Below are 16,320 nucleotides of genomic sequence, written 5' to 3'. Positions count from 1 at the left end.
TGTAAAGCCAGTAGGCTTTGCATCAGCAGCAAAACGAGAGCCAGTCTTATGCTTCAACGCTCGCAGTGCCTGAGGGCTGCTCCGATCTTGACAAAACAAAGATCTCACATTAAACCAATCTCAGGAGCTGTGAACCAATCTCTGAAGGAAGGCATCTATGTAATCATCCCTGGCTCTTTCCAAAGGATGTAAACTCAAAAATTGAGCAAAAACTCACTGCAAGATCCTCTTTAGAAGTCGGCGTTATTTCTCAAGGGACAAGGCTCAACAGTGAACAACAGAATCAGAGAGTACTGTTCCCTAACACAGACCACTCTGAGGAAGCACTCAGGAAGCCTGAATGATGGCAACATATCTGTTTACTGATCATATGTAAAACATTAATTAACTTAACTCTAATGATTATAAACATGAAGCATACGTGGGAAATGTACGGCCCTCCAGCTGCTTTCGTTTCAGCCAAATGTCCTGCAGTAAGGCAATACCTTTATTAGAACACATTAGAATGTGTGATTTAACAGCATAACAGACATGTACCTAAGAGGCAACACTAATATTTTCTTATGTAAACTTATCCTTGCAGCATCCAGACAGTGGAGCAGTTGACACACACAGTGCATATTTTCAAATTCTGTTTCTGCTGCATGTTCATGGTTTTTAGCTAGAAACTCTATATACAGAATTATTTAGTAGTGTATTGTCCTAAACAGCTTATGCTCTAAACCATGATGATCAAACTTTATAAAATCCACATATACTGCAAAATTGACCTGTTGGCATGTGTTACTAAACATGAATATGAGCTAAAATACTTGCTTCACCATCAAATCTCACCAGCGAAATCAATCACTCTTCCATAATTATATCTGTTAAGTGTCCATTTTATATTTGAGTGAAATTTGTATGATGTAAAAACAGTTCTTAAGACGTAGACTAGTAATCATAAAAGATCACTCACGTATTCCAGTATGTAGGTCTAAGTATGTATGGGGTTAATTAGGAGAATGGTACAATAGGTCACAATTGTACATATAAGCTTAATGGAGCGTCTCTAAACAGAAAATATCGAATGTTGCCCCAAGCATGTATTTACAATCTAGTGTAGTTTCTGAGCCAAAGACTTTGCCCATCTCTACTCCAGACTGTCAACATGATTAATTTTACAACATTCAGAACTTCAGAAGTAAAATCTTTACTGCAAAGTAACAACAATATATTTTAAATTAATTTGTGTGTGTGTATACTAGGTCAGAGAAAAACTAAGTGTGTATTTTGTGTGTGTGTGTGTGTGTGTGTGTGGAGATGATCCCGCCTCCTCCCGGGAGCCTCCATCTGGAGGAGAAACACACCCCGATGACTCGTTCGTGCCTCGGACGCAGAAACACACATGCACCCACACACAATTTATGAGTAATCACAATAGCAGTATCCACACACAAAAAGCTATTCAAAAGAGGCGGCACAAAAATCTGCATTACACAACCATATTTTTCTTTATATGTTTAAGATTTATAGATTTATAACAGCGGGGGTCTCCTATGCATTCATTGTTAGTTTGAGCAAAATGGGTGTGATGATAAAGTAAACACTTAAGGTGAGTATTTCTTATCCACAAACGTAGCAGGTTTCAGTCTCCTAGTGTTCTTTTTCTACTCAGTGGGAAGCTGAATGAATGCATTTAAGTACCTACATGCATTTCAATGCGTTGCACTGTGCTGGATTTAATGCAGTTTATTTCTATTCAATTCTAATCTCTGCCACCTCTACGTCTGTCTTTGCATACTGTTTTTATCCCCTAGAGTAACTTACTGAGGTACTGCTCTGGATCAACAGTGCCCTCCACTGGAGAAAGGTCCTCAATCATAAACAGTAGAAATGCAACAGGCTTCAATGCAAGTCTAACCATGAAACACTCAGAAAAAAAGACTGAGATAGCTCTGTTTATATTTAGAGACAAACAAACATCGGGATATTTCTTTCCAAATGTTACCCATAAAACATTATGAGGTTCAAAGAAAATCCTCATTTCCCCAATCAGATCTGCCCCTGCTGGTGTATGTATATATGACTAACAGCTAAAATGGTCATGATTTCGAGCAAAACATATAGGAAGTTCCGTTACTTACAATCAGGACAGCTGCACAATATATTGTTTTGTTGTTATACCACAGCTTTTAGATTCTCAGGCCAGGTTGGTTAAATGATGATGATTAACTGGACAGTAGTTGTGACAGAAGTCTCAGTAATTCAGTAGATGAAATAAGATTTAAATGAATGTGCTCAGTCTAGCAGGTCATTGTTTCTATAGTAACTCATTCACAGGAAGTTGTGTGGCTGACACCGCACATATTCCTATAAAACAGGCAATAACATTTGATATTTGACAGGGAAAAGTGTGCAATCTTTGATATGAGGATTTCAGAAAAAACAGAAAACCACTCACCCATAGTCATAGAGTCAGGCAGACCAGGACTGGTCACTGCACTGGTCACAGACGCATTGTGGGTCAACAAGCTGGAGTCCATGCTAAAACAGAAAAAGCACTTATTGCAGTTAATGAAGAGCAGCCCACCATTATGTCAGGAGGATGTACAAAGCAGAAGTGTTACCTGAACTCTGTCTCAGCTTTTGGTTTTTCTGTGTCCGTGGTTGGACTCGAGCTCTCTGTCTGCTCGTGAAATCCCATCGTCTCAACGAAGCTGTCAACTGAAAGTAAAAGTTAGTTCCTAAAGTTAATTTCACTTCTATGTACTACTATGTCTATTAGAAGGTGATACAACTCAAAACAACTCTTTATTTAAAAAGCATAATGTTTCAAAAGTAATGTTAATAAATGGACTGTAAGTTAATTGTTCACTTTTTATAAATAAGACCAGAGCAAGTGAGACAGGTTGTGCACACCTTTTGGGCTGTAGGTTTCTGCTGCAGTAAAAGGGATGAGGATGTCTGAGCTGTCATTGTCAGTCTCCGTAACAACCGGCCTAGGGCTCCAGGTCGAAACACTGGACAAGCTTCCAATTACAGCTCTGGAAGAACAAATCACTCGTACTCAGTTGTGTGATATGTTATTCTAGATCATCACTATTTAATTCAAAATAAGATGTAGTATATGAGCAGGAACACACTGTTCCCCACTGCCTTGGTCCTCCTGCAGCGCTGGCTGGCTCTTGCCGTAAAAATCTTCGTCCTCATCTTCTTCATGGTCAGTGCTCTTGGACTCAAGTAGAACCCCATTCCGTGGAGGAGTTTCAGCCCAACTGATGATGCCATGCTCTGGCTCAGGCAGCCCGTTCTGTAAGGGGGACGACTCACAAGCCTCTAGAGCATCCTCCGAGTTCACATCCCCTGTTGTACTCTTCCTCAGACTCAAGACACCCCCACACCCCTCGTCTTCATCCTCTGCTCCTGCGTCCAGGTCATCATCAAATGAAATGATGTTAGTGATTTTCTTCTTCCTCCTGCGCTCCTTCCTCAAACCAGAGTCTAAACAGCAAAGGGAACAGAAACCAGGAAGATGTTGAACAGTGATCTTAATATGAATAATTACTAAGAAGAGAAAATACTAAAAACCTCTAAACAGTTACTAGTATGGATACTGACCATAAAGAGTGTTAATAACCTAAAAATTAGGTTAAATATTACAGAATGTTTTCATGTACTCTCCCTTATACCTGCAGATGTGCTCCGGGGCAAGACTGGAAGGGGGTCAGATGGACAGTCTGAACGTAGTGTAAAACCAGGTACCACTGCTGTGGCAGTGCCGATCTCTCGGAGCAGGGTGCTGACGCCCTGAGCTGACTCCTTCCACAGACTACTCATGCCCTGTGTGGACTCTTTCAGCAGATGTGAGACAGAAGGTCCTGCGCGTGCCTGCCCATTTAGATCTGTGTTATCAATGTTTATGGCAAACAGGATGGAGTTCAGTCCTGCTTCCACAGAGAAAAAAAGAACATTCAGGTGAAATGATGCTCTGATGTAAACATATAAATGTATAAATGATTGTTGTCTTTTAAAAGTTTTGGAAAAGCTGAATTTCTTTGTACTTCTGTGTATGTTAAATGCTGATTACTCATAAATTACACAGCACGTTCACAACACTGTTCATTTACATTTATAAATGCCCGCAATACTCCATGAAAGACAAAGATGACAAAGAGCTGAAAACAACTAAATGATGACTAAACTGTGAACAAGAACCCTCTAGAAGCAGGTAAATATTTCAGTAAGTAACTCATCAGTTACAGTTTATTGGTTACCACAGAGAGAGACTGACTTCCCCATTTTAAAGACCAGCATTTCTTTTGTCCTATGAGCTAGAGTCTTATTTGTCTTCATGTATACATTTTTAGTGCTTTGTTTCGACATTATTAATTGATTAATAATCAACCAAGTTTCAGCTTCATGGATGCAACTGAAAATTTATTTAAACTCAAAACTTTTCTGAACTGGATTTTCATGAATACAACATTTCTTTTGTGAGTTCTACTATGAATGATCTCTGAATACGTCCTTCGGTGCAATTAATTAGGCTCAAAGTTTAGATGGAATGGTTAATAATTAAGAAAAATAAATGAAAAATCGTAGTTAAAGAAAGACATAAATAACGTGATTTTTAAATTGAAAGCTGAACGTACACAATACCCAGTTACAGTAACCCACTAACGGCTACTAACCTGCAGCCATAGTGGGAAGCATACTGGCTCTCTCCTCATCAAGGATAAAAGCCCATTCTTCATAAAATGTACTAGGAAACATATGAATGATTTGACATGAGCTGCAATTTTTATGACTCAATCAAGCCGCAAAATATATTGTGCCCCCACAGACATCAAAGCCAAAAATACATCAATCCTGATTGAGTAACTGAATAAAACAGTAGTTTAAATCAACCAGAGCAAGAACTACCTCAGTCGAGGGCGGTCAGCCAGCAGCATGTGGAGGTAGCGCTCCAAAGAGTGCTCGTTGAGAGCACAGCGTAGCCAAGCCCTGCCTCGGCCCAACTCAGACCAGATGTTCCCTAGAGAGTAGAAACGCTGCAGCTCATGACGGTTCAGGTGCTCTTTCACATAGAACCAGAATGTCAAATCTGCAAAGTCACACAGCATTGTTACACATCCACGCTTCAGTTTGCATGCCTGTTTAACTGCTTTAACACATCTTGCTAACCTACTGCACATACCGTTGTTAAAACTGAGCTTATTACAGATATTCTACTTGACTCAGGTTAACAGGGTCAAAAAAAAAAAAAAAAAAAAAAAGGGTGGGGGGTGCAGTGGTGTGATTCCTCAGCCACAGGAGGACTCTACACAGGCACACATCTTGAGTATTTAAAAGAGAAAACTGAAGACCAAAGTGGACAAGAGCTCAATGAACAGCAGTGCAACATGGGATAGGTAAAAACTGCTCCAAATTGCAACGCCATCAACCAGAAGCCAGGCTTAGATCTTGAACCTATTGTGGTGGCTTTAGCTGTTTTAAGTTGTAAATACAAGACAAATTGTCAGTAAATATTTGTTCCTCATTTGGTCAGTTACAGTTGGGTTTATTTGAGTTAATGTTCCACATAATGATATGCTAGAATGAAAGAGACTGATATGATTGTTTTCAAAGAAGTTTAGGTAAAGATAAGTAAATCGTTGAAAATGATCTACTGAAAACGAGATTAGATCAGTTTCAGAACAATAATTACAGAAGAAAACTGTGGGCCCCATATCACACAGCATAAAAGAGGACCCTGGGTACAACCTGCTGAAAGTCTCCTGGGATCTACAAAGTCTCTTTAAACAAAACTAAAAGGCACCTACAGCAGACAAACAGCAGTGACACTCATAATGTTTAAAAGTCATCTGCATATGATTCTTATAATCTTTTCTCGGCACACTTTTCTTTTCTTGGTGATACTGATAACTGATTGTAAGCTTAAAATGTCATACAATTTTTCCAAAATGAAGAAGATATAGAGAGGGACTCCCTATATGTTAGTCCTACTTTCCAATTAAATCTCTACTGCACTCTTAATAGTGACATTAGCCAAATATAAGATACTAACTGAGGTGGTCATGAAAATTTACCTCTGCAGCTAATCTCTTTATCACTCTTTTTACAGTGCATTAAAAAATAGTATCATTCTTAGTCTCCCTATTGCTTAAAAAAACTCTAGACCACAGCAGGTGTGGGTAGATAAACCTCAGAGGTGGCCTGTTTCTCTTTTTTGCCCTTTTTCATGATGCTTATTGCATTACCATCTGGTTTCACAAGCACTCTCAACACCTGCGCTCCCAGTATGAGACGTCTGAAGCATCTGTTTCCTCTATGGACTGCCCACAGCTCTATAGATACTCTCTGTTACTAAGATACCTCCAACCTAGGGCCTCACAGGTTTAGAAGGTAAGCGTATACTGACAGTTCATTTAGTGAACCTTTGTCAAGGTTTCTGCTCACCGATACAAATGTTTTAAAAAGTTTACTCAAGTCTGTAGATTGTTTACCTCCTTCTGTCTTGCTAGTGAAGCCAGCCACCTGCTTTATGGCTGCAGCGGTGAGCGCCAGGCCTCGACTCTTCCTCAGACCATGCTGAAGCACGGCCTCAAACTGGGCACAAAGGCATATGACTCTGAAATCACACACAGAAGTCAGGAACAAATGAGTCACAAGAACACAACAGAAGCCTGGGTCAAAAAATAGTAATGAAAAATGTGTAATAATAAAAAAAAAATTGAAAACGCAACCACACCAGAATTAAAGTTCAGTTACAGTCAGGGAATTGTATAAGATAAAGCAAACAATTGTAGAAGTATTTTTAAAGCAATAAGAATTTGAAAATAACTGAATGACTCTAAAGCATAAGCCTTAAATTTCTCCAAACCTGCTGTCCGAGTCTGAGGCGATCTCCTTCCTTCCACCAAAGCGAATTTGGCACTATGAAAAAAATCATAACATATGAAATCATAAATAATATTTGAAAATATGCATAATTAAATATATTTAAATAAGGTTTTAAAGTGTTTTGCTGTCACACAACTGACAAAAAAGACTAGAGCTCACATCCAACTCTCCCTACAGTCCTCCCATCTGCCCTTATTGCACAAATTCTTAGTTATGTACACATTTTTAGTTATTGCACACATTTCTGGTTATTGCACAAATGTCTTATTTAATGAACAAATTATTCATTATTTCATTTTTATAAACTCTTTATTATTCTTTTCCAAACTTCTTGTGGAAGATTTAATTAGTGTAGAAAAGATAACGTTAAGTACATTCAAATTTTGACAGCTTAACTGTGCTCAGAGCGATCCGCTTTTAAACTCGAATGATTTCCTTAACTATTCCGAGTAAACAGAACTCATCATGCTTCACAGTGTAGGTAGAGTTGTTAAAATCCTATCATCAATCCTATAAAACTTACAGACTTAGTTCATGAATTATTCAAAATATATTTTTAACTGTACATCAAATTATGGCTATTTAATAGAGATGTTTATTCCTGAACTTTTCACCAAAAGAGGCATATTTGTTATTAAAGAATTAAGATATTAGATTTAGTAAGATGATAATTATACTTAGCTACATACTTACAGTGTGGTTAAAACGTCACAGCCTACATTCTGTCTGACGATGTGATATAATTACATTCTGGCATATATTATAGCAGTCTTATAGCAGGTTTTAATAATTAAGGATAAAGTTGAATTTATGAGTTAAATAAGGAGTTATAATGCTTAAATAAGTTAAATAAGGAGATGTCAGAAGATATACCATATTTACCACCCTTATCCACTCACCACTGCCCAGAATGGCCTTTCCTGCCCATCTGATTAGCAATGATTAATATGAAATTACTGAAACATTATTACTTTTTATTTTAACTAATTTTAAGAATTTTAGATCGTACTTTGAAACTATATTTGAACTATTGAAGTAAGTTTTTATTCCTAATTTTTTACTTCATTTACTTAGGATTTTGCACAATCACACAACCTCTAGATATAAATCACACACCCCAGAGGTTCACCTATTCTTGACCCTACTTTAACAACCATGAGCTTGAGATACTGTACCTGTTTGACTGCATCAAGCAATCTTTCCAGAAGGTTTTGTCTTTTCAGGTCATGTTGCTGTGTGCCTAAATGATATGAACATACAACGTGTTACTGACACATGCTCTTGACTCACAAAAACCTATCCAGATATTGCACAAAGCCTGCACATGTGCATGAGCCACCAAGCCATCATCAGTACACATCATTAGCACACATTTACATTTGTTTGTTATTGACCTGTTATTGAGGATTAGAGAAGTTGTCAGGGTTTTATATTATACATATTCCTGTTTTATAAGCAGAAGTATCTGCTTAATTGAAGTGTCAGACTTCCACCTTCTCAAGCTTACCAACAGTTCATTACTTCTAAAATGATGTGTTTATACTGACATGGTATGTGGTATTTGTATTAAAGCATCATGATGGTTTAATGTTGGTCTGTATATTAATAATGTCTAATTTGCTCTGTGACTTGTACGTGATTTTATGGCACAATGTGAATGAATTAAATGCAGCAGCAAAAGTTATTCCAATACGTGTACCGCATTTGCAAACAAGCTCATTTCTAAATTCTTTGCTATAAGGACTTTTTGAGTGAGGGTGTAAAGAGGATGTAGCTGTTAAAAAGTTAAAAAGTAGTATTTGTTGCATTTAAAAGTGGCACAGCCTTTTAAAGTGTACTCACTGGATAACGTGTACGTGAGTAGACTAAGAAGCAAGCCCTCTAACTGGCTTGGGTTTTTTTTTCATTGGCATCCTCTATTTTCAAAGTAAATTAAAAAAAATCTAATTCAAGAGTAAGATTAGAGTAACATTTTCTTGTGTCTTAGTACTGACATTTAAGACAGACCCTAAAGTTTTAAAAAATAATATAAATATATAAGATTAAAGTAATATAAAAAAGGAAAAAATGCCCGCTACATTCTATGACTTGTGTAGGTTAACATTATTACATTATCAGATAGTATTATTACATGATCACAGGCTCTTTTTTGCCTATTGTAAGCTTTTTTTAACCATCATGGGAATTAGTGTACAATCAGGGGAATGTGGTTATCTTCATCTAAATCTGGGGGCTGACCCAAACATAAGCTGAGAAATGACACATTGTTTTTGAATACACAAACAAAAAATACTTCAGACCAAATAAACTGTCTCTTAAAGAAAAATATTAGTCACATTTACAATCAGCAGCACTGTTACAATCAGCAGCACTTCTTCCCTGAATACATATAATGTCACATGAAACTGGACCGTCAGAATAATTTCCTTGTTTCAGGAAGACCAGTGAAGTGCACAGAGCCATATCTTTGTGTATGATGATAATACACTGATACACACTGACTGGTCTTCAAAACTGCCTGACGTCTGTCCACTGAAACTTGTGGGACTGAACTGAAACTGCTTTAAAGCCAAAAACATTTTTTCAGAAAAGAAATGTGACGTGACTAACCTGCCGTTGTTAAAAGACAGAATGTTTTATCATTATTCGAGTCTGTTTTACAGCATGAAAGGAGATGGAAAGTTTATTTACACTTTATTCTATGTTGGTAAATGAATATGTGAAATATTATGCTGTTTTATTGCTATAAAATGTTCAACACAATTGCAAAAGACTACCGGAATTTCATAACTCTGACAGCCCCTGTGTGTGTGTGTGTGTGTGTGTGTGTGTGTGTGTGTGTGTGTGGTGCTGTATCACTGTTCTGAGGCAATACAGCAGAGTTCAAAACCTAATAACCAGAAAACGGAGCACAAGTTTAAATTCCAAAAATGCCACAGCCAAGAAGATGCAAAGGATATTCTCTCTCTCTCTCTCTCTCTGTCTGTCTCTATCTCTCTCTGTCTGTCTGGAAGATCAGTAGCTGTCATGTGAATGATGGGTGAAATTATCAAATAAATTATTCTGACTAATTAGGAGAAAAATCACATGGGGGAAAAACTAAGGCGACAAAACTTGAATTTCAAAATAATAAAAAAAAAATGCAGTTCAACCAATGAACTGAACAATGATTCCTTCAGGTGATTTCTTACATTTATATCATTAATTACATTGTATTTCCCAACAGTCCACGTGTGATAGTTTCCTAATACAAGTACAATTTAAACAAAAAAACAAAACAAAACAGCTCCAGAGAAAAAAACTGGACTGCTTATTCAAATTGTTAGCATGCTGCTAAATAACACAAGGCTCGTCATGGACAAGTAAATAAAGTGAAAGTAAGTAAATAAAGTGAAAGTAACACCGAAGCGTCTTCTGAATCACTGTCTATAAACAAAAATCGTGTATTATCTCCTGGATATTCTGCTGTCAGACGAACAAAGAGTTTGTGATGTGATGGTAAAAACTCTTGATGTTCTTCAGAGGTGTACAAGCTTAGGGTTGTGCTGAGAGAAGAGGATGTGGTGACGGCGCTAATTTAACTAAAACACCTTTTACACGCAGAAAAGAAAACGAGCCTTTCTCTGAAACCGGCTCCATCTCTCTCTCCATCTCTCTCTCTGTCTCTGATTTGCAACTCACCGTTCATTCTGTCGGTCTACCACAGGCTCATCTGTTCCCCTGGTCATGTGGCATGAAGACAGGTTTCCTTCCTCAACAACGGCAGCCGGTGTTCATTCAATTTATTCAATGAACCCTTTACATATTAAAACGAGATAAACGTGTTGTCACTGCTATCGATGAAGCCTGTATTAGGAGGACAAGCTGACTGACTGACTAGCTAACTGGCTAACTAGCTACCTGTCAGCACAGGCCTGTTTATTATTCTTTTTTTTATTATTTATTTATATATTATTATTTTTTTATTACAAATATGTAAACCCAGCCACTTTTACTGAAACCCCCCTGCAGAAACCTAGTCATCTTTGGTTAACTGAAGTAACGAGTCCTGACTTTCCGAACAAGTGTTAGCGCTAAAGCTAAACACCAACGGTGCAACGGTCGACTTTTATTAGTCACGTGACACAGTGTGTTGTCACGTGACCGCGTTATAATCCAGCATGGCACGAACAGTGGTTCAATTACTAAAGGCTCCCAACTGCCTCTAGAAATTCACCGTAAGGGTGTGAAAAAGTGCTTTCTGCACACGTTTTAGTATACAACATATATTTATATATTTACAACAGAAATGATGAAGAGTTCAGCATGCGATTAAAGACTAAGGATTAAAATCAGCCGCGTTACACTTTTAAAAACAGGGATGTGGTAACCTAGTGATTAAGGTGTTGGACTACTGACTGGAAGGTTATGAGTTTAAATCCCATGTCCACCAAGCTGCCACTGTTGGGCCCCTGAGCAAGGCCCTTAACCATCAGTTGTATAAATTGTAAGTCACTCTGGATAAAGAGGTTCTGCTAAATGATGTAAATTAGAATTTACCGTAAATTAAATTCAGTCCCTTTGCTCCCTTGCTTAAAACTGAAAACTTTTTAGTTAACTCTGTTTAATCTTGTTTTTGTTAGTTTAGCAGTTAGCAATTTTTTAAGGCAAACAGGTTTTTCACACAAAGTAGATACACTGTCACATAATTTGAAGCTGTGCACATGCACAAGGGTTTTTAATAAACACATAACATTGTAGCTACAAACCCAGCATGGCTTTATCCAAGTTTGATACAAAATACATGTTCTGTCCTGAAGGAGTGAAACTAATACAATTCTCTGTAAGTGGTCAAAGGATTCATTGTCAGTCTTGGTTCAAAGATAAGGATTATCATGATTATCAAGATGCTATACAATGCAGAAGTAGCCTACCTTCCTCCTGAACAGGATCTGCTTAATTTACAAGTAGTATACTCAGTCTGTAACAGACTTCAGTAATGCCCGTTTGTGCTGCTTTGTTTAGGTTAACCTCAAACCTCATTACACCCGATTCAGATATTCAGTCTCTTCAAATGCATCTAAACACTAAAGCAAAGCTAAGTGAATCAGAGCTGGGGATGAAAAACAGCTCTAATAGCAAGATTTGACAAAACTGAAAGCCAAGAAAAACTGAATAATATAGGTAAACATCATCCATCTTTCTGTGCAATTTACGGTTTTGTAGCATTTTCGAGCCTTCATAATTGTATATATCATTGAGGTACTTCTTATACGATTTCAGCTTTCCAGAGACCTACATCTTCTGTATACTGGGTTCTGCAGTTATATGTCTGCACTGTCTTTGTGGTGACTAGCATGGTGGTGCCCTCCTCTGTGGAAGGAAGTGGAAGACTGGTCTTGCAGTAAGTTTTGCATGTGGCATCTTCCACGTCAGCTGATCCATCATCCGACTTCTCGGTTGCCTCGGAACCTTCATCACTTTCGGATGTTTCTTGTTGTTGAGCTGTTGTAACATATAATCCTTTTTTCTCATTATTATTTCAGTGATTTACACACAAACATTCATTGCCCTGCCCACTCCTGTACCTCTGTTCACTCATACAGTCAGCAGTGCAGTAGTGCAATGAATAAATCAAGGACAAGACCTTCCCTTCAGGTTATGTTCATATCAAACATTAGAATGGGGGGAGTGTTGAAGACTGAAAAAACAACAGGCAAAGTTTTTCCAATGTTCAACTGTCCAGTTTTTGTAAATTTTGTAAAACTTAATTAGTAATTAAGTATGCCCTAGAGAATGGTTTGTGTGAAAATCCAAAAGTCTGAAATACTCAAACCAGCCCATCTGGCACCACCAACATGAGATCATGTGTTTTTTCCTAATTTCCATTGTTTTGTTTGATTAGAACATCCATAACTAAAGCCCTTGATCTCCTGTATCAGCATGATGATTGCTCTGCTGCTACAAACATACATGCTCTATATAAATATCTACTTAATACAGAATATCTTTTTAATACAGAAAACTAAATTAACAACTGCATATTGTTAGTCATGAACTGAAATAATAAAAAGATTGTAAAAATGTAAAAAAATAATAATAATAATAATAACAACAACAATAATAAAAATATAATAATAATAATAATAATAATAATAATAATAATAATAATAACAACATTTTAAAAAACATGGGAAATTACAAGGATTTTTTAAAAATGTTTCTGTGTCTTAGGTATAAAGGTATTTCATATGATGGTATGATAGTAGTAAGTCCCATTTAAAACACTCTACCTTTGGCTTTGTTGACTGGTCTACAGGCCTTTCTGCGTACAACCTGAATTAAAGTCAGTGTGATGAAAGCGGCAAGGAACACAAAAAGGACTATGATGATTACACGAACATTTTGGTTCGCTCCTCCTTCATTAGCAGAGGCTGTGAAAGATATAAAGTAGTTAAGATCATGAGATGGTTGTTTCCTCATTCCACTCCTGTCATATAAATTGCTAAGAATCTATGCCGAAAATCTGACGGGTTGGAATTAACCAAGATTTTTAGTCTGTTTCATCTCCTTAAAGGCAACAAATTCATATATGATTTATATATTCGTCTACATGACTGAGACATCATCAACAAAGGCATACTAAAGTATTTATTAATAGCATACTTACATGCTGTAGATTTACAATATGTCACACAGATAGCAGGGGGAGAGTTGCATCTAACAGAGCAAGGCTGACAATCCTCACTTAGTCCATCGTAATAATTATTACTGCCACATTTTGCCACCGCTAAAGGAGTTATGAAAAGTAAAAGCCATAAATGGAAAGTCATCTTTAGCCAGTGCATCTGGATGCACTCTATTACACAGCAGGCCACATTTATGTTGTTAGTATGTAAATGTTTTCTGAGGAAGGGGAAGTACCTTACGAGTTGAACAGTCAGCAATGTCTTATTTTCATCCTCAGAGGTGTGCTTCAAGTCTCATGATTACTCATAAAATTGATGCACCAATACTTAATCACAGTCTCATGAGAATTGAACATGGGTCACAGTTTGTTCCTTTAAATTACATCAGTACAGTTTTTTTTTTTTTGAAGATCTGTTGTTCTGTCTTGTACCCATACACAATAAAACAGAATGTTTCATATTCCATAAACATATGTAAATTACCATAACATTACCATAATTACCTAGACAAAAATAATATTAGGGAAAAAAAGGACAACAAAAAATAATTTTGCCATGGCTATGTATAAGAGTACAGATAATAGGAGAAGGCTGAGCAAGTAGAAGGTGGGGCTACTATTACAGCCGAGACAATCCACAAGCAAGATGTGAAAAGGGGAAATGTAAACTCTGAACAAATATCATTTTGCCTTTTTCACTAGTGATGTATGAACAAGCACTGTTTGTTGATTTTCTTTTATTTTTCTTACTTGTTTGAACGAGGAAAAAAAATCAGAGACACACAAAATGTCTTGCTACTGTCAATTTTTTCTTTTTAAATGTCTCTTGTTTGTCAAAGTGATGGAATGTAAATTTAAAAATGTTGGTTATTTAATTTAAGTTCACGTTTTATTGTGCTATGGACTTTATCGAATAACAAATACATTCCAGACAATATTTTGTTAAATAGAACATTTACACAGTATCATAAATATTAAAGAGAGAAACAACACTGATGAAATTAGAAATATATCTCAACATTTCATTCCGATCATTTGCTTGCTTGCAGGCACAGCGGTTCCCAAGGCTGTATTCTTCACACTGCTGTGAAAACAGGTGGATATTACAACTGATCAGTTCTGTTCATTGTAGTGCAAAGTCTGCAAAGAACTGTTGTAAATGTTTTTTGAGTCCATCAAGCAACCAACTGGTGCTGCAGTACAGGTAATAATTAACAGATTGCAAAAGTGGCATGATGACTTAAATAAATATGATCAATGTTAGTGGGAATTAGTGTCAAAAGAAAGTGTCTGTAGGCTGAATAATATCTCATTTGTTTACCTGTGGATTATATGGATAACGGTTCCCTGTTCAGATTGTTAGATGGTCCCAGTGGCTGAGTGTTTGTATAGGAGATCATACAGATATTTGTGTTGATGGTGCCTTTTTGATGCGAGTTCCCCCTTGGGGCATTGCCTCTCCCAATTTTCCTGAATGAACTAAGTCCATTTGAGAGACGATCAGAGACTTTGCGCACCACTCCAGAAATTCCCTTGGTCCTTTTGTACAAAGTGATGTCGTCCTCCAGCTCATTAGGAGGCACCTCAATGTTCCCAGTGTACCAAAACACCCACCAGATAAGGCTGAGAAAAATGACCACAGCTCCAGAGTAGATCAGAAGGTCGTTGAAGAAGATATCCCAAAACACACCAGACAAGAGGATCAGGAATCCCAATACATCATGAAATACAGCAAACCAAAATGAGAACTTGCACCGACCCACTCCCTGAATACTTTTCTCCATGGCTATGATGCTGTTTTTCTCCACTAATATTTTTTGCTAAATCAGCTAGAACGAGTGACACAAGTATAGCGTACACCATGTAGCCACTCTGAGAGAAACACATGTTCTGTAAAGGGGTCAAAGTACACTGTATGGGATAAGCTTTTGGCAAAGATCAGATGAACAAATTACACCTTTATCTTGCCTTATGGTATCATCACCGTACATTAAAATGTGAGAGTTTTTAACTGGTACATTATTGCTGAATATTCACAGGAGGCTCCACAAGTTTTTTATACATTTAAAATAATTAAGAATTGTAAAGCAATTGAACAATTTACAAGAAAGTAAAATAATAAACATCATCTGAGAGCAAAAAAAGGGGAGTTCTTTATGGATTCACCAAAATAATTAGAAATAACCATTAATAACCATTTTTTACATTTTGTTTCATTACAAATGTGTTGAAATGAAATCTAATAAGAATCAGCTTAAAATTAACAATTTTGAAGTTATAAATTAAAAAGGTTCTTCACTTCAGTGAAATAAATATATAAGACAAATATCAGCCACTTTGGGTTTTTACTACTTTCTCTAGTATGTTCATTATCTGCTTTATATAAATGTAGTTATTTAGTAATTATTGGTTAATAGATCACTGTGGCTCATCTGTTTCACACATGTTCCATATGAAACGTGCGGCGTGTCTTTGGTCCTTGGCGCCTCATCTTGTCCTTTATGATGGGCAGTAACACTAGAGCAACTACAATGAATAGGATGCCAACAGACAGACAAACAGGTCCCACGCTTTGTGGCATATCAGTAACTCCAAAATAACCAAGTAGGTACAACACAATGCCTGTACTTAATGCCAGGCCTCCAATAGCTGCAAGAATGATAGGTTTGTTGTAATAAGTCCAGAGTGTTGGCTCTGCAGCTACAGGCTCCTGCACAGCGTAAAAAGGATTCTGAACTAAGCCATCTATCCTCATGCTGCTCTGTGGA

The 16,320-nt window shown here is 37.0% G+C and overlaps 3 protein-coding genes across 4 annotated transcripts in view; all 3 read right to left on the bottom strand.

Moving 5' to 3' along the window:
* Window positions 1-10,989, bottom strand: part of snx29 (sorting nexin 29) — a 76,771-nt gene extending 65,782 nt beyond the window's left edge. The window contains exons 1-11 of one of the 2 annotated variants that reach the window (XM_060860013.1): window positions 10,567-10,989; window positions 8,061-8,125; window positions 6,866-6,918; window positions 6,489-6,613; window positions 4,906-5,086; window positions 4,674-4,744; window positions 3,672-3,926; window positions 3,126-3,483; window positions 2,902-3,026; window positions 2,610-2,706; window positions 2,444-2,526 (exon numbers count right to left, since the gene is read on the bottom strand). In XM_060860013.1, the coding sequence (XP_060715996.1) occupies window positions 2,444-2,526; window positions 2,610-2,706; window positions 2,902-3,026; window positions 3,126-3,483; window positions 3,672-3,926; window positions 4,674-4,744; window positions 4,906-5,086; window positions 6,489-6,613; window positions 6,866-6,918; window positions 8,061-8,125; window positions 10,567-10,573 (1,420 nt within the window). In that variant the 5' untranslated portion in view covers window positions 10,574-10,989. The remainder of the gene's footprint in view (window positions 1-2,443; window positions 2,527-2,609; window positions 2,707-2,901; window positions 3,027-3,125; window positions 3,484-3,671; window positions 3,927-4,673; window positions 4,745-4,905; window positions 5,087-6,488; window positions 6,614-6,865; window positions 6,919-8,060; window positions 8,126-10,566) is intronic. The other variant, XM_060860021.1, reaches the window with a different exon arrangement.
* Window positions 10,990-11,573: 584 nt separating this feature from the next.
* On the bottom strand, window positions 11,574-14,633 carry LOC132839162 (tumor necrosis factor receptor superfamily member 17). The gene is made up of 3 exons (XM_060859989.1): window positions 13,535-14,633; window positions 13,158-13,298; window positions 11,574-12,369 (listed from the first exon to the last, which is right to left on the bottom strand). Exons 1-3 carry the CDS (start codon window positions 13,710-13,712, stop codon window positions 12,134-12,136), a joined length of 555 nt encoding a protein of 184 aa, XP_060715972.1. The 5' UTR covers window positions 13,713-14,633; the 3' UTR covers window positions 11,574-12,133.
* An 11-nt stretch (window positions 14,634-14,644) lies between these two features.
* Window positions 14,645-15,514, bottom strand: LOC132839173 (transmembrane protein 238-like). The gene has a single exon (XM_060860000.1). It carries the CDS (start codon window positions 15,334-15,336, stop codon window positions 14,881-14,883), a length of 456 nt encoding a protein of 151 aa, XP_060715983.1. The 5' UTR covers window positions 15,337-15,514; the 3' UTR covers window positions 14,645-14,880.
* Window positions 15,515-16,320: the final 806 nt, after the last annotated feature.

The sequence above is a fragment of the Tachysurus vachellii genome, chromosome 2 (assembly GCF_030014155.1).
Source record: "Tachysurus vachellii isolate PV-2020 chromosome 2, HZAU_Pvac_v1, whole genome shotgun sequence".
NCBI classification, from domain to species: domain Eukaryota; kingdom Metazoa; phylum Chordata; class Actinopteri; order Siluriformes; family Bagridae; genus Tachysurus; species Tachysurus vachellii.
The sequence above is the reverse complement of the archived record's forward strand: the minus strand, read 5'-3'. Positions and strand labels throughout refer to the sequence as shown.